The sequence below is a fragment of the Agelaius phoeniceus genome, chromosome 12, assembly GCF_051311805.1.
Source record: "Agelaius phoeniceus isolate bAgePho1 chromosome 12, bAgePho1.hap1, whole genome shotgun sequence".
Lineage (NCBI taxonomy): Eukaryota > Metazoa > Chordata > Aves > Passeriformes > Icteridae > Agelaius > Agelaius phoeniceus.
The window spans coordinates 6526791-6549891 of record NC_135276.1 but is presented as its reverse complement, the minus strand read 5'-3'; the positions used below and the strand labels follow the sequence as shown (position 1 = coordinate 6549891).

The window sequence follows — 23101 nt, the reverse complement described above, 5'->3', positions numbered from 1 at the left end:
GGGCGCTGGGCTGGAGCGGCCGGAGCCGTCCCCAGAGAGATGCGGGGAGCGCCCGGAGCCCTCAGGAGCCCTCGGGGAGCGCCCGGAGCCCCGCTGAGCCCTCGGGGAGCGCCCGGAGCCCGAGCGAGCCTCAGCGGCACCGGCCAGCCCGGGCTCGGGGACAGCAGGGCTGCGACACTGCCCCGCCGGGACGGGACACACCGACCTGGCTCACACTGCTGCCCGTGCCACCCGGCACGGTGACACTGTCTCACACACACACACCCTCCGGTCCCCTGTCCCGTGTCCCCCGGCAATGTATCACACACACATTCCCGCCGTGTCAGCCGGCACGGTGACACTCACACACACACACACGCACACACACTTTCCTGTCTCGCGTCCCCCAGCCCTGTGTTACACACAGACATAAACACACACACTCTCACTCACACGCCTGTGTCCAGTCCCGTGTCCCCCCGGCCCTGTGTCACTGTCACACACAGACACACACACACCCTCCTGTGCCGTGTCCCCCGGCCCTGTGTCACTGTCACACACAGACACTCACACACATTCTCCTGTCCCCCGGCCCTGTGTCACACACAAACACCCTCCTGTCCCGCGTCCCCCGGCCCTGGCCCTGTCCCTCCCCGTCTCCATGGTAACGGGAGGCGGGGCTGACGCGACGGCAGCGCCCCCCGCCGGTCACCTGACACGGGCCCGCGGGTCACGTGACAGGGGCTCCATCGTCGCCATCTTGAAGCGGCGGCCGGAGGTGAGGCTCCCCGGGCTTTCTCCGTTAGTGCCGGCGAGCGGCGGCGCGGCCCGGCCCGGGGCCCGCGGGCGGCAGCGGCGGCGGCGGGCGGGCAGCAGCGGGCGGCCGGGCGCAATGCAGGGCGGCAGGCGCGGTGGCGGCGGCGGGCCGGCCCCGGGGCGCCGCGCCGCAGCCCATGTGCGGAGCCGCGGGCGGCAGCGGCTCCCGGCGGAGCCTTCCCGGGGCCGGGGCTTCCTCCGTTCGCTCTTCTCCCCTCCCCTCCTTTCCTCAGCCCTCCTGGCCGCCTCGGCGGGCCGGCTCCTCGCTGCTCTCGGCCGCAGCGGCGCCGCTGCCCCGCGCCCGGAGCGCTGCCGGAGCCGCGCCTGCGGGCACGGAGCGGGGCGGGCAGCGCGGCTCGGCCGTCCCGGTCAGGGTGGCCGGCCGGGGAATTTCCCTGCCCTCGGGGGCTGCGATACCATCGCACCGCCCTCTGCGAGACAGGTTGGGCAAAGCGTGCTCGGCTCTTCCTGCCCTGGAGGCGTTCGCCCTGCCTGGCCGCGCTCGGCCCGCGGGGTTGGGCTGCGCTGGAAGCGGCAGCTCCGAGGCGTTTTGCTCGGGGCTGCATCTTCCCTGCGCGTCCTTCTGGCATCTCAGACATTGCTTTTTAATTACTGTGTGGGTGGTTTGGACAGCGCCCTCAGGCACGTGTGGCTCTTGGGGCTGCTCTGTGCAGGGACAGGAGCTGGACTCGATGGTCCTCTGTGGGTCCCTTCCAACTTACTCTGTGATAATTTGTGTGCAGTTCTTACCATCCCTCTAAAAACCTAAGTCTGCAACAGTAAGAATTGAACTCTAAGCAAAGAGTGACATAACACATATGTATCTGGTAACAGGGATCAGCTCCAAGCATCCCAAATAATCCAGGTGAAGGTCCTCTCTCTGTTTGCCTTTTTGATATAGCAACAGTACATGGCAGCATATTTCCTTTATGATCTTTTGTCAAGGATTTTTCATCTTAGTTGTTATGCTGCTTCCAGGTAGAGAAAATATTTGCCTATTTAGCATTACTTTAAAAGTTTTAAAAGTACCGTGGGTAATTTAAGGTAGCATCAATTTTCCTTAACTCATTTTAAAATTGAAAATATTTCAAGTAGACATTACTGCTTTGAGCATTCATTAAATCTGCGTTCAGGGGAAAAAGCAGCTTCAATCACTTTTCACAATGGTTTTGAAACATGTTACAGACAGTTTGAAACAAACACCAAAGTGTTTTTATGTAACTGAATTAGGGTTTTCAAATAATAGTTTTCAACTTGAAGTACTTAACATGAGGTGCAGATGATACTAAAAGATTAACATTGCTTATATTGATAGGTCTGATGGTAACCTGAATTGTAAGTTGAATGGCAGATGAAGTTAATTTATGAAGTTCTACCCAGAATTTTTCTGTAGTGGGAAAGGGGCATCACAGACCCTGCTCTCAATGTGTCTGTGCATTATAATGCTCTACACTAAATCCACAAGTAGAAATTAGTGGATTCCGTGGGTTTTTAGGACCAGTTCTGGAAATTCTTTTTTTGGTCTCTGTATCTTTCTTGCAAGAAAAAAAACCACATGAATTTACTTGGCATAATTTTTCAAGGATGACTGATAAATATCCCTCATCTCTTTATGTTTTCAGTTTTATATGTAGTATATAAAAACTTTGTATGAAATATATGTGTGTGTATATGCAGTGGCACTTGAATAGGTTATTTCTAGACATTTTTAGAGAAGGAAATTCGAATGTAAGACCTTTTGTCCAGCTCCTTCACCCCCCACCCCACAGCTCTGCCCACATCACAAAGTATGCTTTCATGTACATTTTTGTATATTGGCTTCTAATTTGACCTCAAACACTGTACATTATTGCCTGTAGTTTATGGTTTGATATTTTTAAAGTAGGGGTAATTGGAAATAGTAACTGCCTGTAGCTTTCCCTCAAAACAGAAAAGAATTGCTCTTTATAACTTTAGTACCGTTTGATTTTCCCTACAATTAAAAAATTGTAGCTGCAATTAGTAAGTTTTCTAGAAAATGACATTTATAATGAGAAGTATGATTTGACATTTGAATGGTCTTTAAAATAGTTGTAGTGAAATGACTAATGCAAGTAAATGACAGAATTACTTTCTTTTAACATTTCAAGGAAAAAAATGCTTATTTTTGTAAATTATATTGCTGCAAATTGTCATTTGCTTTAGGAGCACTGATGCATCCAAGTACATTAGGAATATATTTTCATATTCTACTGTGCTTTTAAACATCTATATACCAGTTGCTGTCAATTGATATTTGAATGTTTAGCATTCAAATGTGTAGTGCTTGTAAGGAAAAAGAGAATAGCTGTAACCCTGTTCTTCAGCTTATATTTGAAAATACTTGTCTTACCCTTGTACAACTTGGAGGCAGCCTGTTGGAGGCTCTCTTGGAATTACTCTGTGCAGCTGTATTAAAAAGCATCACTAAATGTCCCCAATTTCTTTGGTTATTTCTGTAGCCATTCTGAAAATTTTTATTAGTTTAGTGGATTTGGGCATCCCTGTTTGGTAGAGAGAGCAATGTAAATAGTACTGGGCTGTGTTTTCATTATTGTGCAGGTATAAATCTTTCTTTTTGTAACCCCCATTGTCCTAGGTATTATGGAAGAAGGAAGCAGCATTGCAGTATTGATGCCAAATATTGGGGAGCAGGAGGCTGTGCTGATTTCTGAAACAGTCATTGGCCCAACACTGCAGAGCAGTGAAGACCAGAGAAAATGTAAAACTGACCCCCTGATCCACGTTATCCAGAAGCTGAGCAAAATAGTTGAAAGTGAGAAGTCACAAAGGTGCCTTTTAATAGGGAAGAAACGTTCCCATGCTGACGCTTCTGTGCAGCCCTTGGAGGCAGCTGAGCTCTCTGAAATCCCAGCTAAAGCCATCGAGCTCTCTGTGATTGCTACTAAAAAGACTGAAGAGTTACAAGCAGATTATATTGTGACTGAATGTCTTCCACCAAGCAAAAAAAAGGTGACGTGCTATCAGTGTGGTCTCTGTAATTTTCTATCACCTTCGCTTTTAACTCTGCAAGAACATATAAAACAACATGGGCAGAAAAATGAAGTGATATTAATGTGCTCAGAATGTCATTTTGCCTCCAAAAGCCAAGAAGAACTTGAATCCCACTTCCAAAATCACCACGAGAACAGTGGTAAAAACAGCATCCAGACAAAAGTGCAGCAGTGTGTCAATGTCACCAGTTCATTTCTGCAAGGGCCAGTGGAAGGAAAAGTCAAATCAGGGACTGATCAGACAGGAAATGTGGAATGTAAAGATCCAGCTCAGTCTGCTCCTGTGCCTGAAATGGGTAGGAGGAAGTGGTACACCTACGAGCAGTATGGCATGTACAGGTGTTTAATTTGCAGGTACACCTGCGGTCAGCAGAGGATGTTGAAAACACACGCTTGGAAACATGCGGGGGAGGTTGATTGCTCCTACCCCATCTTTGAGGAAGAAAATGAAAACACCAGCTTGTCAGAGACAGTTGTAACTCACACACCTCAGAGTGTGGATACAGTTGTCCTCTCTCTGGAAAACAGTGAACTTGATATCCATAGTGAGCCTTCTCTTCAGCTTCAGATTTGCAATTCCGAGCAGCTGTCGTGTAAATCGCCCGTAGGAACAAATGTAAAAGAGGAAGAGATATTAAGTGAGTCCGTGGTGCATTCTCCTACTACAGAGGTTGTAGAGGGGACGGTATCAGATACAGAAGCAGACAATATGATAACTGACAGCCTGCTTTCATCAGCACAGAAAATCATCAGTTGTAGTCCAAATAAAAAGGGTCACGTTAATGTCATAGTAGAGCGTTTGCCAGGTGCTGAAGAAAGTGTTTTACAAAAGCCATTCTTAATGAACACTGACATTGAAACAGAAAAAAAATTGATCTCAGAGGAGTCGTCTGTTACCTGTGAAGAACCTGCTGAAGTTTATCATTCAGATGCAATTCAAGAAGTAATTATAGAATGGAATAACACCGAGAAGAAAGATAACGAATTAACTGCTAATAAAAATGTAACAGCTGATGAAAATGTGCCTCCTGCACGAAGGAGGACAAATTCAGAGTCATTGAGACTGCACTCCTTAGCAGCAGAAGCTCTTGTTACAATGCCAATCAGAGCTGCAGAACTGACACGGTCCAGCCTCAGGGCTCTGACTGGAGAAGATGCTGTGGATGCAGGTGCAGGACAGGGAGGAGCTGATGGCCCGTGCATGGCTCATTCCAAAGTGGTGTCCTCACTTAAGGATCCTTCAGAGGAGTTCAGTGGCTTAAACCAAAGTGAATGTGCAATAGTTGAGATAAAGAAAGACAGACCAGAGTTATCAGAAGCACCAATTAAAATGGGCATCAGTATGTCACTGCTCACTGTCATTGAAAAACTGAAGGAGAGGACAGACCAGAACGCCTCTGACGATGACATCCTGAAGGAGCTCCAGGACAACGCGCAGTGCCAGGGCGGGGGGGACGCGGCGGTGGCGGGGAGCAGCCTGGTGGAGTTCATCCCCAGCGCCGAGCGGCCGTACCGCTGCCGCCTGTGCCACTACAGCAGCGGCAACAAGGGCTACATCAAGCAGCACCTGCGCGTGCACCGCCAGCGCCAGCCCTACCAGTGCCCCATCTGCGAGCACATCGCCGGCGACAGCAAGGGCCTGGAGAGCCACATGATCAACCACTGCAAAGCTCGCATGTACCAGTGCAAGCAGTGCGAGGAGTCCTTCCACTACAAGGTAAAGCTCTGCCCCATGCCTCTCTGGAACCCCTAAATAACCTCTTTCACTGCTTTCTTAATAACTGGTGATCCCTTATTGCAACCTTGCTGGGGTTTGGGGTGTCCCCAGCAGGCTGCACGGGGTCTGGATAGCGCCATCCTGTTCAGGATAGCTCCCAAGCAGTTCTTAGCTGCAGGCAATCTTAGCAAGCTTAAGTGATATCAGCTCTTTAGTGATTATCAGCTCATTGTGATTTCAGCTCCTCAGCTTGCTTGGTGCCCAGGCAGGCAGACACAGGGAGAGAGAGGAGAAGTCTGTGTGGGGTTCCACAGGAGTGTCTTTATTGATTCTTCTGTGAAGGTTCCCAGTGACAGCTCTTCTGCCTGAGCTGGGCAAAAGCAGCTCTTTATCTAGGGTACAGAAATTGTCCAATAGCAAGGGTTAAAGGAAAGTGACCTAGAGTCTTACAGAGAGATAAGCAGGGGTCCAAAGGCAGAAGAGGGGCTTCTAGCCCATTCACCATGACTTGGCATTTCCCATCCTAGGCTTCTGACCGCCAGGGAGCCCTTGCAGGCTCAGGGCCTGCTACAATCCCTCTGTTTCTAACTTATTTCAGTCTGACATCCTGGCTTCCTTGTAATTACCATTAGGGATTATTGCCAGCAGCACGTGCTGAATATACAGTTCAACTGTAATTATTCTGCTTTACCCACTGAAATAACCTTGCTTCCTCACATAACTTTTTTCCTGAGAATTGTCTTACAGACATAATAATACTGTATTGTTTTTCTGCCCACACATAGCAACTGCAGAAAGAAATGGAAACATCAAAGAACTTAATAGCTGAAATTTTAAAAGAATGCTCAAACATGCCTTCCTCTTGTGAGTGTGGCACTTGGGGGTAACATTGAAGCAGAATTTATTTTATTTTTTCTGTGGTTTTGTTGCTCTGGATGTTCTGTAGAACTTAGATTTGAAAGATTACATACCAGAGCAGAATAATACATTTCTGTCATTTTCCTAATTGCTATTTTAAGCATTCATGAGTGAGTTCCTATGCCCTCAGCTCAGTAGTCAGGAATACAGAACAGATTGCATCAGTACCCAGCTGTACAGCTGAACCTCTTGGAAGCACTGGTCATGCAGATTTTCCCATATTTATTGTCATTTAATCCTACTTTGAAAAAATAGACAAGTAGGGTAGCAAAATCTCTGTCTTTTCTTTCTCCTCCCAAAGCAAGTGGAAACAGGACTGGTGTATTCTTAAGTCAGTAGGTAATATGAAAATTGAGGTAATTTTCACACAAGCCTCTAATCTCATACTGCTTTTGGAGTACAGTAATTTTGGAGGAAGAACTGTGGCCACTTGTCTGTGGCAATGTGGACAGAAGGAAATCTATTTTCTAAATAAACACAAATCATAGAATCCTCTCAGTCACTCTCACCAGTCCTTTATGTTACTAATCCATGTTATTTACTTTTCTTTGTAGTAAAATTACCTAAAGGATAATCTATAGATATGTTAACATACATTTCACATCAGTTGTCATTAAAGCTTGAGTAACAATGTCACAGATGATTGCAATATCCCAAGTCTGTGTGTTTGTCACTGTATGTTTGTAATGTATTTTTTAACATTAGGAACTGTTTTTTCAGAGCCAGCTGCGAAATCATGAAAGAGAACAACACAGTCTTCATGAGCTCTTCTCCACAGCCACAGCTAACAAACTAATAGTTTCCAACGAAGCAGATGATAGAGAAGGTACTGTTTATATTTACACTTGAAATTACAAAAACTCACTCATAACATTACTGGTTTGCTGTATTTGTGTAACTGGTTTTAAGATCTCTTGTGCTGAAATGCTTTCATGCCTGTTCATTACCTTAAATGTATGTTCTTTCCAGAGGGCAGAATTTACCATAGTCAGTCTTGAGGTGGCATTTATTGTTAGCTGATATATTTTTAGGCCCAGTAATTAAACCCTTCTTGTGACAAACAACTTATATGCAATATTATTCTGGATTTTTAAGAAGAAAATCTTTTTTCCTTCCTTTCCTCAGAACCTATAGTGTTTTCCAAATGACCTAAACAAAAGAAAGGCTTTTTTTTTAAACTCACCATGGTAATGTAGTTTACTGTCAGCATATGCATACAATGCCATCCCTTCTGAGTTTAGAAATTTCTGTTTAATTATGGTAATGTCCAAAATGAGTCATTTATTTTAGCCCTAGCGAGGCAAATGAAAAACATTCTAAATATGCAACCTGTATCTGTAAGAGTTGCCTGGGTAACAGTAGGTATGCATTTTCATAGAGACATAGAATGGTTTGGGCTGGAAGGGACTTAAAAGCTCCTCTCTTTCCAAGCCCTGCCATGGGCAGGGACAGCTCCCACTAGACCTGGTTGCTTAGAGCCTCATGTTTGTTTAATTGTGTATCTGCTTCTAATTTAATAGGGTTTGTTTGCAAAACATAAACAAGTAACAAAAGAACAAAACAAAAACAAGTCAAAAAACCCTTGATGCATTAAGGTAATCAAATAGGAGGAAAATAACCAAATTGTGAAGTTTAGGAGAAAATGTGGCCTTAAAATCCCTTGTGTGTCCTGGAAAGCCACTATGTATCATTGCAGTGTGAATGCATCCTCTTCTCTGGTGAGTTACAGCTACTGAAAATATTTACAGCATTTTTATTTTGAAGGCAAGACTGTAATTATTAGCATTTTGCAATTTTAGAGCATTATGGATAAATACTAGTAATTAGATAGTCTCTGAACAACTGTGAGCTGAAGTATTCCTATTTTGTGCACAAAGCTCTTTTCTGTCCTATCTGTGCTCTCTCAGTTGTTTAGACAGCAAAATGTGCACTCTAATAGTACTTAGGTTGCTGTGGTAATTTCTGGGTTCTACTCTTTCCTCTACAGCTGCTCAGTGAGTGCACAAGTTGTTGAAATGGATGCAGTTTCTTGTGAAAAAAGGCACTGACCAGCAGGAGCCAGGGTGGATGGGCAATGGTTTGCCCAAAACAACTTGGTACATGTCAGACCAGAATGAGTTCCCAGCTTTGCCTTCTCAGCTCACATTGCCTCCTTTTCTGGCCTTCAGTATATGAGTTTAAAGTTAATTACCTTATCAGCCTCAGGTAGAATGACCCTTCCCAGCTCCTTTTTGCTCTTATCAATGCAGAAGGCATTTAAATTTAGGAAATTGATCTGTAGTGCAGAGCCCATCCCAGGAGCTAAGCCTGAGAGAGCCGTTCAAAGCCAGGGGGAGACAGGGAAATGGCCAGGGAGGCTCTGCTGGGAGTGGGAACATTTCCTGTACATACTGGGGGCTTTCTGCAGGAGCAGCAGCAGAAATGTTTAATGGCAGTGATGGGAAATAAAACATTGTTACTTGAGTAAGTTACAAATATCCACGAGCACAGCTTGGACTGTTACTTCTGGCAGTGTTTTGTGTGCTGTAAACCAGTGTTCCTAAAGATATCCTGATACAGGAATAACTGCCTTGCCATGCCTGAAACGTGTCAGCTTTGGAGAAATGCTGTACTTTCTGAGCTCAACTCCTGGTAATGTGAAAATCAATAGTCCTATCTGCTTTTGAAATTAGTATGTTCAATGAGGTTGTTTTACAGTTTATATCCTAATTTTGTACTTTAGCTTCCATGAAAGGGAAGCCCCTGTTCAAGAAATCTGCCTGCTTTCAATTAATTTAGGAATGTTTTATAAATATTCTTTTCTTATTATTACCTTATACAAGTGTTCCAGCTATGTACTTTAATTGTTTACCCCACATGAAATTTAGTAATGTGGCTTGAATGAAAACAGTTCTCCTTTTAAACTTTTATTAACTCATACTGTGGAATGCTTAAATTATTTCAGAACCAATTTATAATCAAATTGCAGCACCACTGCAGTACAGCAATCTCTTGTCAAACAGATGTCATCCCTATAAAGCGACACAAAACAAAGAAGTTTATGGCACAGCATCTGTTTATGTGAAAGATGCCTGAGCTGGAACAGTTTCATTTCTTGTTTATGAAATGGTTAGTCCTAAAAGTCTCTTTATTCATCATGGTTGTACAATAAATTAAAAGGAGCATTATGACACTGGGTATGATCAGACTGTAAATGTCTAATAATGAAGGAATAGGGTAATAAGCAGCATTAGAGGAGCACCTGTTACTGCTGCTGCAGCAAAGATCTGTCATTTCCATATTCACTTGTAGGAGACCTGATATTCTCCATCCAGAAAGCAAAACAGGCCCCAAACCCACAAGAAATAAGCTAGTTGAGGGCATGAGGGACACAAATGCTATTTTGTAACAGCAAGAGAGTATGTGATGTATTATAATTTATGTGCATTTTCTGGAAGGAATAAATATAAAGTAGTGATTGGTATAAATAATTGCTCCTAAGTGTGTGCTGCTGGGTGTGAGCATCTTAGAACTATGCTGTAGCAAATATGTTTGCATAATGCCTTCAAAATCTCATTAGATACTGTTGGTTTTAAGCTGCCTGCCCACTGAAATACCAAATTTGTAACGGAAAATACATTTGGAAGCAGTTCATTCTAAAGCTGCAGAATTTAAGATGGAAAACCCCTTCAAGCAGAGCACAGCCCCTGCTCTCCCATGGATCTGCAGCCCAGTGAGTGTCCTTGATCCATTTGAGGTCTCCTACATGAATGTGTTTTCAAAAAGAATAATGCAGAAATATAAATTCCAAAGTCTTCAAGTAAATAATTAGGATTGTTCTGATAATTTTTACATTAAATGAAAAACAAATTAATAAATTTTGAGCATTTTGTAGGAAAAATTCCAATATATTTGCTTTAAGGTTGACTTGCAAAGAGTGCCTGCTGTGTATTACTTACATATTTTTTCTTATAAGAGCGCTAAAGAGTGAGAACTGTGTCATGCTTTAAAATGAAATATAGGAAATATATTTGTGGTTATCTTGGTACACACAGAAATATTCCAATTTTATTTCCCTATCTTTGCATTCAGACTGCTATTTTATTTTATATGATATACTATATATTCTTCACAATAACCCTCTGGGGTTATCAGCCTTACCTAATTACTTTGCATCTTGAACCAAAAGTGCTAAATTTTGAAGTGAAAGTTTAATTAGTTGTAATTTTTCCTTATATTGAAGCTGTGTGACTGTATTCATCAGAATAATATGTCTAGAACCCTTTTTGGCATAATTCAGTGCCTGCCTGTGGGAAAAGAAATGTCTCTTTTAAAGAGTTTTACCATCATGACTCTTAATTGTTTTGATAATGAGAAAATTCAGCCTAAAAAAAAAAGTACGTGAGGTACAGCATGATAGGCTGGAATGGGAAAATTACCTGCATAAAAAATGCCATTCCTCTTCCCAAATGTTAATATCTTAACCCAAATCAGTCCCATTATTCAGTGAGGGAACAGGGCTGTTAAAGTGTACACACTTATGTCTCAAAAATATTCCAGCTGTGCACTGGTGGGCACACATTTCCCTGTGTAAGGAGTCATTAGCCTTTGTGTCTGAAACCATTAATTTTTCAAGAGTCTTTTTCATTCTGGAAGGAAAAAAATTACTTTTGTTACAATTGCTTTTTAGTGATTTGGATAAGTTCCAAATTATTTATTAAGACATCTGGTCAATATCTATTTTTTTTATCATCTCATATCTTTCAGAAAGTGTGAGTGTATGTTGGATGATAAAAAGGATTTAGAAGCTTCGGGAGGTCTTTTGCTTTTCTTTTCTGTGTTTGCCAGTTTGAAACTCATCCATTCTCAGTCCCAGTCTTTTCCTTTGATTTGATGCATCTTGCAAAGCACTGAAACTGCTGGGTTCAGCAGTCCCACACATTATCACCTTTTGCTGTGACACAGGACTTCACCCAGCTGCAGGGAGAAGGAAAATGTCCACATGGAGAAAAAGAATGTGTTTTCTTAAAATTTCAATAACTCCTGTAAATGGCAGGGCAAATGCAGAACTGTATGGTGAAATAAACCATACCTTCATTACCTCTGTGTCTGTTGCCTTATCAAATACTTGAAAAGTATTAAATATTTATCGACATTCAAAACTATTACTTTAACATGTAAATTCACGTTTCATAATTCAGTTGTGATGAAATAACAATCTGAGAATTCCTTACAACGCTGAGTGCAGCTCTCTAAAGTGTTGCCTTTGTTCCAGCAGGCAGCAAGTGCTCATCCCAGAAGCTGTTCAGGTGTGACGTGTGTGACTACACGAGCACAACGTACGTGGGGGTGCGCAACCACCGCCGCATCCACAGCTCGGACAAGCCGTACAGGTGAGTGCCTGCCTCGGCCTGCCAGAGCCACTGCCTGCCATGGCCTGCCAGAGGGGCTGGGAGAGAGCTGCACTGACACCCTGTGCTGCAAAGGACTGAGGGAGGCACGCTTGCTGCCTGACTCAAACCATGTCATTAAGATTTGCTAATGCATCTTTTGCTGTGGCAGTCTTCTGCCTGTTTTCAGTTTGAAGCATTCACATGTGGAGAGGGAGATAATTCTGTTATAATACTGGACTTTGGCCAACAGTAATAATATATTTCTCAAAGCCCTTGCACACCTAACTTCATTTTGGATTTGCTTTATTGCAAAATTCTGCCCTTGTCACCAAGTGCCTCTTCTTTTTCAGTGATTCCTAACAATAGTAACATACTCAGGATCATATTTTATAGGTTTTCTACAAGGGTTTTATATGGATTTATATAGGAACTTGGGTACCTAAAATCACATGTAATACTACTGCTGAGGTGCCCAGCAAAAAAATAAATCCTGCATTTTCCTATTGGTTGCTGCATAAATTCCCCCAAATTCAATCTGTGCTTTTACAGTGTGGATCTCTGTCCCTCTCTAGTGGCTACAAAATAGATCTGAGTCAATAGATTTTTGAACTGATCTTTAATGTAAATTCCTGTCTTTAGTGTAAATTCTGGGAACTCAACACCTTGAAAGGCTGAGCCAAGCCAGGGACTTTTTCTTTTGGATAAACAAAGCCTGAAGATGTGTTGTATTTTGATTTGTGCATTATAATGATATCCCATAACACCAGCAAAAATTCACAAGATGTTTACTCAGAGAGCAAGTGTGGAATACAAATAGATTGTTTTCTCCTCAGAACCTTCACTATTACCATTATTTATTACTTAGTAAGGTTGGAGCAGCAGATACTGTAGAATGTCTTGTATGTGGTAGTTTTCAAATTGGTGTTAGCAGCCTGTTTTGATTTAGGAACCCTTGGAAATTTTCCATTGGTGATACAGACTGCTGCATACTAAATACAAATCTACCCATCTGCCTTGCTTCTCTTATTATTTTTTCATAAACTCCTTAGACAAATCTGAAAACCTGGCAGGATACTTGAGCCACATCTGAACACCATAATGATCCAGTATTTATGGTATTTCTCCTTCTGAAACATGAATTCCTCAAGCCTTCCATAGTGTCAAACAGCAGCCTACTACATTGCTGCCTTTTTGAGAGCTGTAAACATACTTTTGTCAACATACTTTTTGTCAAACATATTTGTTTGACAAAACTTGCTGGAAGCAAAGCCTTAAAGGATATGTTTTTGTAGATTTGATATGTTCTGGATTTTAATACTGCACAATTAAATCCTTTCAAAAATATAGTGAGTATTCTCAGGCTAAGTATGCTGCAGTCTCAAACTGTTTCACACTATAGAACAGACTTTCTAACTGGACTTTTACCATTTGAAAAAAAAAGGGAACACCTAAAGTTCAAACAAATACATAAGAATTTTAGCTGAGCTTGATGATTTCTGTTTTAATGTGGTAGATACAGGAAGGTTGTGTGGTAGTATATTGATATTTATGAATAATAAGGAATTTGTGTAATACTTTGGGATCTAAATCAATGGATCTGAGTTTAGATCCAGACTGTTCTATGTATTGGTTTTATACAAAGATATTGTGACAGAAATGAAAAAAAGAAAAATTTGAATGGCATGATGTGACACGCTTAGGGCACTTAAATCTGAATATGTTGATCTTGTCACTCACTTTTTTTTTCAGCAATAAAGCCCTGAAACTTGGTGGTTTATTACTGGTTTGGCTTTTACAATGTCATGAGAACTTGCTGGTGCATTAAGTAGAGCACACACTCTCCTCTGCAGCTCTGAGGGTCACATTGTGCCTTTGGAAGGGCTGCACCCAGCCACCTGCACCCTCACTCCCTTGCACTTAGTGATGCTTACCCACATCAGGAGAGGGCCACGAGAGAGATTTCAGGAAGAAGCATAATCTGTAAGCCCAGTGGTGCCTGCTGAAAGGTGGAGGCTTTTTTGGGCTGCAGAAGATTCTCACTGCCCAACAGCAGGTTAATGTCACAACTTGGAGTTCTGCAAATATGGTTAGTCCTCAGCTGCAGCCTTCCTGAGGCACCTTTGCAGCCTGGGAGCTGCTGGGGCTTGGAGCAGGGCCAGCAGTGAATGCTCAGATCAGTCACTTGTTGTTGTCTCTTCAGATGTCGCGTGTGTGACTTCGCCACCACAAATATGAATAGCTTGAAGTGCCACATGAGGCAGCACCCCCAGGAGCATCAGGCAGTGCAGCTCTTGGAACAGTTCAAGTATGTAATGGGGCTCTTAAAGCAGTGTTCAGATCCTGTTCCCTTCCCTCCTAGAGTCATTCTTTGCTCCACAGAGTTGTTTGGGGTTTTTTGATGCATTTGCCATGGCATTCCCAGGCTGATTAAGCGTGTCCATGACTTCCCTCTGTGACTTGTTCAGCTTTTGCTTTCCTGAATGTGGTGGTTGCACACACAGTGCCTATTGCAAGTAGTTTCTGGGCTGTGTTAATTACCTAAGGATGCCTGGAGTTGCTTAGGAGATTGTATGAGCCAAGACCATGCCATGGCACTTCTAACATTTAGCATTATAGACAGGTAAATTCCAGTATCCAGAAGTGTTCCCTGGCTTTCTTTAGTATCTCAGTCTAGGCACAGCCTTTGCATGTTCATGTCAGTTGGGATCCAGGTTGGCATCACCTAGTTAAGATTTAGTATGAACAGCCATGAAGGGATGAGTGTCCCTTATAGTCTGCCCATAGATATGGGTGGTTTATAGATAAATGAGAAAGTTGGTACAGATGTGTGTAATTGCCTACTACTAATTTGTAACAAAAAATACAAGTTGGGAAGGGAAAGGAAAGAAAATTGGGAATATTCTGAATACTTCTTAGTGGAAGATTTTAAAGGCAATATGAAAAGTCTAAATAAAGCACACTCATATAGAGATTCCTTCTCAAGAAAAGCTGCTTCTACAATTTTAAAGTACTTCCACTTCATTTTCCCCAAATGTTCCTAGAAGCATTAAGTTGCATTTGCTCAGCTGTCATGCTTCCCATGGTATTGCTCCTGGTATTACCACAGATTACTGGAAACCTCCACACTTTGGTCCCTGATCCCCAAGGAATTAGTCTATCCAAAACTGCAAGAGAATTGTTTCCTCAGTGTATCAATGTAGAATACACCTGAACAGTGAAGTTTAGTAATTCAGCACAAATCAAGCAGTAGGGAGGTCATTCTATGGAATTGAAAGGCTTCTACTACTAAACTCAGTGGTGAATAATTTTGTTTCTCTGAGGAAGTTGCATATACTGTAAGTATATGATCATTAACTGTAGTGCAGCATACTAAAAGCTGTTGGAGTTTCTGTGTCTGATTTGAACTATATGTTTAAATAGTCAACAGTATTTGGCTCAAAAGATACTGTTCTCAGCAATGTAAATTTTATTAGTAAATCACCTGAGTAAATTAAGGAACTTCAAAAAATTAGAGTATTTAAAAGGGACTAAAAATGGATGCTGGGCTGTGGCTTCATTGATTGTGTTCCCAAATCACTGACCAAGCAGTGTTAGTGACACAGAAAATCATATGTATGGTGAGACTAGTAGGCACATTAAATGAAATTAAGATTATTTGTTGATCTTTGTGTTTTACAAAAAAGATATTTTGACTTAATGTTATCTATAAATTAACTATAAGGTCTGCCTTTTATCTAATGACATATTTTGTAACAGCCTCATTAGAGATATTAGGATTCCCAGTCTGAGAATAGACTCATCTATCTTTGAAAGCATCCATTTTCTTTGTAAGGCTCCAAATTAGAAGGAAAAGAGACAAATAGGGTCCTAGAGAAGAGTGAGCTAGAAGGACACACCCGTTGTTCCCCAGCAGGACAGAATTACCTTGCTCCATAAGCAGGGTAATGTGCTGTGCTTTCACCTCATTTGGGAGAATTCTGCTGTTCTCTGCAATCTTCTGCTGAGCAGAGTTTGTTTTCTGCGTATGATTATTTGCAGGGCATTTAAGGACTATACCCTACTGTCATTAAGAAAAGTCATAAAGCCTTACTGAATTGTAGTGTATAATGTGGCCTTCTTGTGTTTCCAGGTTACATTTCTGAAAGGTCTTAAAAACTTACAAAAACTGACTTGCATTGTGGTAATTTTAACAGACTCATCATAGTAACACACTGGGATCACATTGCTTGAGCAAAGCTGCATTCCTGGTTATAATTTATTAGCACAAGGTCACCTTCAATGGATTCTGATCTTGTCCATGGGATTTGGGGAACTGAAGCCTTCCCAAGTAGCAGGCAGCTGAGCAAAAGGGCTTTTTTATCCAAAAGACAAAAATTCAGATCCTGCTCTGAAGTGATGTCATGCAGTATCACTCATCTCCTTCATGCTGAGGTGACTCATTTATCATCTCAAAAAACACATAAAGAACCTCCTCTGATGTATATTCGTGCATGAAAAGGGTTATACAGGATTTGATCAGTCTTGGGTTATTTCTGTCCATAAATATACACTGCATCTCCCTGTCAATAGGATTTATTCTTCAGGGTTTTATTCTTTACTGCATAAGATGATGTTTTACAGGGAAATAGAAAATTTAGTCTTGTGGTAGCAGAGCTGATGGAAAACTCTATGGAGAAACTGATCACCTGTGTGAATCCTGATCTGTGAATCTCTTCAGAATCTGGCACTGCCCTCACAGCCTGCTGGTCCTGCTTGAGGGGCTGGACTGGAATGTGCAACCTCAAGAGGTCCCTTCCAGCTTCAATAACTCTGTGATCCATAATAAACTAATACCTGCTATATCAGGAAAGACTTCTTTAGTTCAATTGACATAATTAGTGCTAATTACACAGTTCCTGCTTGGTTCAGAGCAGGGGCAGAGAGAGCTCACCAGCTCCCTGCCAGATGCCCTGTTTCTACACTCAGCACAAGTACTGTATTTCTGCAGTGTTAACACAGTTTTATCAGGCCAAACAGATAAGATTTCAATTCAATTGTTTAGGAAATTAAAAAAAAATTAGAATGTTCTCAGATCCTAAAAATAGTCTTATATTTCAGGATGAAACTTTGCAAACTAATGTGACCCAGTTATGAAGCTGAAAATGGAACCAAGAAGAAGGTTCACTTGGATCTCTCTGCTTACTCATCCTTTTGGAAGAACTAAACCATTACTAAACAAAGAAAATTTGACTTTGAAATGTTTCTCTTTTTCCTTCTCCATTTTCCCCCAGATGTTCTCTCTGTGGATATGTATGTAGCCATCCTCCATCCCTGAAGTCCCACATGTGGAAGCATGCAAGTGACCAAAATTATAACTATGAACAAGTGAACAAGGCTATTAATGATGCAATTTCACAAAGCAGTAGGTATGTCTGATTTACTGTCACACCCTATTATCTTTCAAAAGACCCAACCCTGACCCAAAATGAAGTTCCTATCTAAAAGGAACAGCTGTATATTTTAATATTTGTTTTGGTTTTTATTATTATTTCAGGTTTCAAGGACAACTCACTGATAAAACCCTATTAGAAGGCACAGATGAAAGTACAGTACCTATACTAGGAAGTTCAGACAACCTGGTGTCTTTTACAGAGTCCATTAACCAGACTACAAATGAAATTTCAGGTTCTGATGAAAATGAAAAACCTACCTTGATGAATACCTCATGCAGTTTAGAAAAGAACTCCACTCTACCCCATCTTGGCACAGAATACTGTGTTCTTCTCTTCTGCTGCTGCATTTGTGGTTTTGAGTCTACCAACAAAGAAAATCTGCTGGATCATATGAAAGAACATGAGGGTGAAATCATAAACATCATTCTAAACAAGGACCACAGCATGACTCAGAATACAAACTAGGTGAAGCAGTAAGTTAAGAGAGGATTTCCTAGAGTGAATATTTTCTTTTTTTGCTATTTTTTGCCTGAGAAACTTGCTAAAGAGAAGAATTGCAAGCAAAACTTGATTTCCCATCCTGAGTTCTTGTTTCAGTAGGAGTACAGTGTTTGAACCAGGGACTGATGAATCATTTAAGAGATAAATACAAGGTGTGGAGAATAGAAGGATCCATTTTAACCTGTTACTTCTTTATATGGTGCCAAGAATGTAGGATTGTTGGTTTTTTCATTTCCTGTCGGGTACTAGTCAGTAATAGTGCATTAGCACAGTACTTTAAAACCCAAAGGTGTGAAAGCTTTGAATCACTTGAAAAGCTTTTTTCTTCCTCCCTCTGTTGTTTTCCAAGTAATTCAGCAAAGAAGGTTTTTACCCTCTTTTTGAGAGATGATCTGGCAGCAGATCAGGTAGAACTGTTACAGTGTGATCTGGCAAACCCCCCTGCCTGGAAGGTGGGGAGAGGGGAGGTGGCCAGGGCATGTGTGTGCTGTATTCACACCCAGGAGTTCCATTGTTCCCAGTCTATTTTTAAGGCTTTACAAGCTCCCAAGTCATTTTTCAGCAAAGACTGCCATCCTTTCCATTGATTTACAGCAGCAGGAGGTGAAGGGTCTAGAAGCATTCTGTTAATAACTATTTGTTTGATTGGATCCTAACTACACAACTGCTATCTTTTCAACTCATAGTGTGTAACAGATTATTTTTATACAATAACCTGTTGTTTCTTCATGGTTTTCTTGACACCATGAAGCGTATAAAAAAAGAAAAGCTTATAATGTCACTTTCCATTTTTGGTGATTATTTTGCAGTATGGATGAGCAATGTTTTTAATGAGAACAAGATGTTAACAATAATTGCCACAAAGTGATGTAGATGAAATCTATGTAGATTCCAAAAGATGTAGGTGAGCACAAATTGGGATTTTCAGAAACGCCTGCCTGCTTTGGCATTCTTAGAAATGCCACTGGCTGGCCAAATTTCCCACTTGTCTGTCAGAGCTGTAACTGTAGAAATAATGAGCTGAAAGATAATCTTCCTGTAGAAAATCAATCATATTTAAAAAAAGAAATGGCAAACAATGTATTAAGCCAAAACTGTATCCAGTTGCTTACTGAATAAATTTTACTAGTGCCTCTAGTATGGATTGATAAAGGGAATTAGAGATTACTTTGTTGTCTAAGAAACACATAGAAATCTCACCCTTTTAAAACCTTCAGCTTCTAAAATTACAGTGTGGGTTTTTTTGGTTTGTTGTTTTTATAGTTACAGCAGTTGGCAGTAGAAGATACTCATCTGTATATCAATGTGGAATATTATTACACTGGCTAGTTTCCTGGCAACTTTGTTGAGGTTATTGATTAAGCTGGCTACTTAATTCCTTTGCAAGATTCATTAAGTGTAGTATCAGTTCCAAAGAAGCCCTTTGGCAGCCAGATTACACTTCCTAGTTCAGGCATGTATTCCTGCTTCTAATGAATGGCAGATGCACAGCAGCTTGCCTAGTGCTGACACGGGCATGCAGTGACCTGATCTTCAGTAGCTCAGTATTTATAAAGTTCCTTACTCTTAGGAAAACAGTGGTTTCTGGTTCCTTTATTTCCACCCTTCTGGCAGCAGAAATCAGCTGCAGCTGTAAATGTGAGAGGCTGGCACATGGAGTGTCTGTATTGTGCTAGCACTGCCTGGAAGTGGCAACCAGGAAAAGAAAACAGTACCAGAAGTCACAGCTTCATGAAGCAGCACAACAGGCAGAGGCCAGGGTAAAGGCACTAAGACTTCAAGTGTATTTGAAACTTGTTTTCAAGAAATTTCCTCAATTTGACTTCTTCTTTTGGGTTAAATAGGTATTATTTTGTTTATAAATTAGATAGCAGAAAGTACACATTTGACTTGAAGAATTAGTCAGGATATAAGGTCAAAGCATTTTTGTGTTGAATTTTTGAGATACTTTAAATATGTATTTGAAGTTAATTATACATTATTTTCAGTTGATACTTATTTTTCATATTCCTACTGTTGGATTTTACATTTGAAAAACACATTATTTATTTACATGATCCCAAATTCCAGAGGAGATAATGAAGTTTAAATGGGATATTCATATTGTCATACTGACACTGCTATTATACCTTCAGTATAGAATAAATGTGAAAATACTACATCATCTGGAATATATCTCAACTTTCTCACTCAGAAGTCCCATTGGTTTGAAAAATTAAAGGACAGTGAGATCCCTAGTAATGCTAAACTACCAGTCAGTATTCACAGAAACAATATTTACCACACTGTTATTTTTGTGTAATTCTGTTAAAGTTGCTCAGCTAGTGAAAAATAAAAAAGGAAAAACTTGCATTCATAAGCTAAAAAGGAGATGGCAGTGAACCAAAATTTCAGAAGGCAATAACCTTGAATGCAGAAGAGCAGCTCTGGTGTGTGTGCAAGGCACACGAGCAGCGTTTGTGCAGCGCCCCAGGAATCAGTGTCACAGATCAGGATGTGACATCCTGATCTGTGATCATCCTCAGCAGGATGTGGCTGTTCACTCTTGTTCTTTGCCATCTTGTTGCTCTGTTCTTTTTGACCATGTGTTCCTGTAAAACAGAAAGCTACTTGCCTCTAAAAACCATTATCAGTCCTGACAAATGCCATCAAAGAATTCTTTCCCATATGCACAGAGATTTACTTTTTTAGCTGTCTCCATGCTGCTTGCAATTAGTTACCCACTCACGATTCCCAGGGACTTTGTCAGAAGTCCTGCATGTGAAATAATTATAGGCTTGGTTTTTCTGAAAGCAAATTGTTTCTCAGGTTACCTGCTTTGAAAGTGTATGGCTGGCCTGGTTGCATGTTTTGTAAGGGATTTTAAGCACATTTCAGAGTCACTGACACTGCAAATTTCCCTTTCTTTAAGCTTTTAAACTATTTTTGTCTCTTCGGTCCCAGCACTAGCAGGTGATCAGCTATTCACGTGCTGTTTGTTCAAATTAGATTTTATTCTGTGATACAAACTGTACCTTGCAGCTTTGTTTGCAATGCCTCTACTTCCACTGAAGAGCAAACTTCATTCATACTTGGCTGTACTGAAAAATGGGTGCATATTTCATCTTCCTGATTTATGCTTGACCTGGAAAAATAGAGTGGGATTCAGTCAGAGTTATTGTATTTTCCTCTTTCATAAGCACTTATTTAATCATTTGAAGAAATGTACAGTTGGTGCTCAAAGTAACATTTGTTAAGATATATTTAATAGAAATTTACATTTGCATTTGATATTCATGGACATGGGTACATGTATTTTTTTAAGAAAAGGTATTGTAACACTATGGCACTGCTTTTATAGCCAAAGTATAAAAAAATTTAGAAAACTGACATGTAAAGACTGCAGTTAATTCTGATACTGTATCTTATGAAATAGGATGAGTTTTGTTTTATAAAGTTATCCAGCACATTAAGCTGCATGCCTTAAGCTCTCTCTAGGATTGTGTTCCTGATAGGCAACTCTTTGGAAGGATGAAGCAAAGTCTGTAGTACTACTTTAACTACCTTCTGGAATACTGTACAATGGTAGAATAATTTATTTTGCTTTACAGGAGTTTGTCACGTATTGACTTTAATATTGTATTTTGGTAATAAACTTTTTTTGTTAAACTCTTTAGTCACTTTTATTTGGCCTCTATGAAATATGAATATAGAAAATCCAAACACTGAACCAGTGTTTAAAGAGAGGGAAATCTGTTAAGTCAAAAAGTATTTGAAATACTTTACTGCCATTTCTTACTGTCATATGAAATTATGAGTATTAGTTGTTATTACTAGTTTAAATACTGCTAATACAAGTTTTATCAAAGTAAGTGTGATGAAGAAATATGAAACTATTAAGTCAAAATATTTGTAAGCCTGCATGCAGTTAGGGTGGCACCATGCTGAAGAACTGCAAATTTGAAATTCATCATGAAACTAGTAGGAATTTTTGTCCCTAATTTAAATAAGAGTGAAAGCCTTAATCAGCTTTTTTCAGGTGACTGGCTTTTGCTTTTCCATCACATAAGCTAAAACATATCTTGAAACCTATTTTTAAATATACAGCATATTTCTTGGCCTTGCTGGAGCTTTTCTTCCCATCTTTCTCAGGAAAAAATAAATTCAGTTGGTGTTGCTGGGGAGAAAAGAGAGAGTATGACCAGGATACCCACTGCTGGTATCAGCATGGTTTACAGTTACATAAACAAGTAATCTTCTGCCATTTTCTTGTTGTTATTATTGGGGCCCTGGGCCAAATATGTTGAAATAAAGGCTGGAACTACAAATGGGTTTAGATGCAACACTACAGAATGCTGTGTCATGCACTTTTTTCACATTTTCTCTAATGCAAAACCTGGGGAAAAAAAGCTCTTTGTAGCAGGATGTGGCATCCAGGTATTATCCTGTTCACTGGGCTAAAACACCTTCCCCACCTCAGCTGAACAGAGCCCAGGAGCCTCCTCAGAAGCTTCTCCCCATAAATAACGTGGCCACGTGTGACCACAGCTGGGCACCGAGGGTGCTGTGAGGGTGGGAACAGCCCTGGGAACTGCAAGGAAAGGATGCAGAGCCCTGGCACACAGCAAGGGGATTCAATCCCTCTGGCCCTGATCTCTGGCAAGGGTTTGGGGCTGGAATTGCTGCAGAAAGCTGATGCACCACAGGGAGCCTTTGTTCTGCATCCCTTCCAGGCAGGTTTGGAGAAAAGCTGTCACACAAAGGAAGGGACACACCCTTAGAACTGACCTAACACTACCTGGCTCATGAAATCCACAATTGGTGAAGCCAAGATTTTTTTTGCCCAAAAGTTTTAAAAGTTGAGAAAAGTGATAACCCAGAAATCGGGCATGTTTGCCACAAACCACAAGGCTGCTGAACAGCAACTCAAAACACTGCAGGTTTAGACTTAAACTTTACTGGGGCAGAACTTGAGTCCTCCTGAATTTCTAGTTCATGGTAGGTCTTTCTACAGTAGAATCCAGGAGAAAACACAAATAAACAGAATTTAAAGTTTCTTCCAACCATTTCCTGTTTGTAGATGTTTGGCATTTGTTGGAATTATGGCTAATTTGGTGCCAACACAAACACTCCACTACTTTGATCTAGTTGGGAGAGAAGGAGCAAAGAGAATATTGTTAAATATCCTTTTGCTATTTTGGCAAGTAAGCCAGCATTGCAACAGTATTATAACAATACAGTTATGATATAATCATCAGTATTACTGATTGCAAGCTACAGTTTGGTGACTTAATTTACATTTTATAACACAACTTTTAGATATTAATATCCATCTGGAAGCTCTTTAGTTCTGTA

General features: G+C 41.0%; 1 protein-coding gene across 7 annotated transcripts; it reads left to right on the top strand.

Moving 5' to 3' along the window:
* Positions 1 to 697: 697 nt before the first annotated feature.
* ZNF507 (zinc finger protein 507) lies at positions 698 to 21415 on the top strand. 7 transcript variants are annotated; one of them, XM_077184899.1, is made up of 7 exons: positions 698 to 757; positions 3413 to 5544; positions 7183 to 7288; positions 11720 to 11834; positions 14035 to 14139; positions 17105 to 17239; positions 17368 to 21415. In XM_077184899.1, the coding sequence occupies exons 2-7, from the start codon at positions 3418 to 3420 to the stop codon at positions 17729 to 17731; spliced, it is 2952 nt and encodes a 983-aa protein (XP_077041014.1). In that variant the 5' UTR covers positions 698 to 757; positions 3413 to 3417; the 3' UTR covers positions 17732 to 21415. The 7 variants fall into 7 exon arrangements, with proteins under 7 accessions (XP_077041014.1, XP_054497076.2, XP_077041016.1 ...); XM_054641101.2 differs by having other exon boundaries at positions 11717 to 11834; XM_054641100.2 differs by lacking the exon at positions 698 to 757 and adding an exon at positions 1088 to 1237 and having other exon boundaries at positions 11717 to 11834.
* The last annotated feature ends 1686 nt before the right edge of the window (positions 21416 to 23101 follow it).

Coding starts and splice junctions, on each gene's coding strand:
- ZNF507 (XM_054641101.2), top strand. CDS start 3,418: ATGGAAGAAGGAAGCAGCATTGCAGTATTGATGCCAAATATTGGGGAG. Junction 7,289..11,716: donor CGAAGCAGATGATAGAGAAG/GTACTGTTTATA, acceptor CCTTTGTTCCAG/CAGGCAGCAAGTGCTCATCC. Junction 14,140..17,104: donor CAGCTCTTGGAACAGTTCAA/GTATGTAATGGG, acceptor ATTTTCCCCCAG/ATGTTCTCTCTGTGGATATG.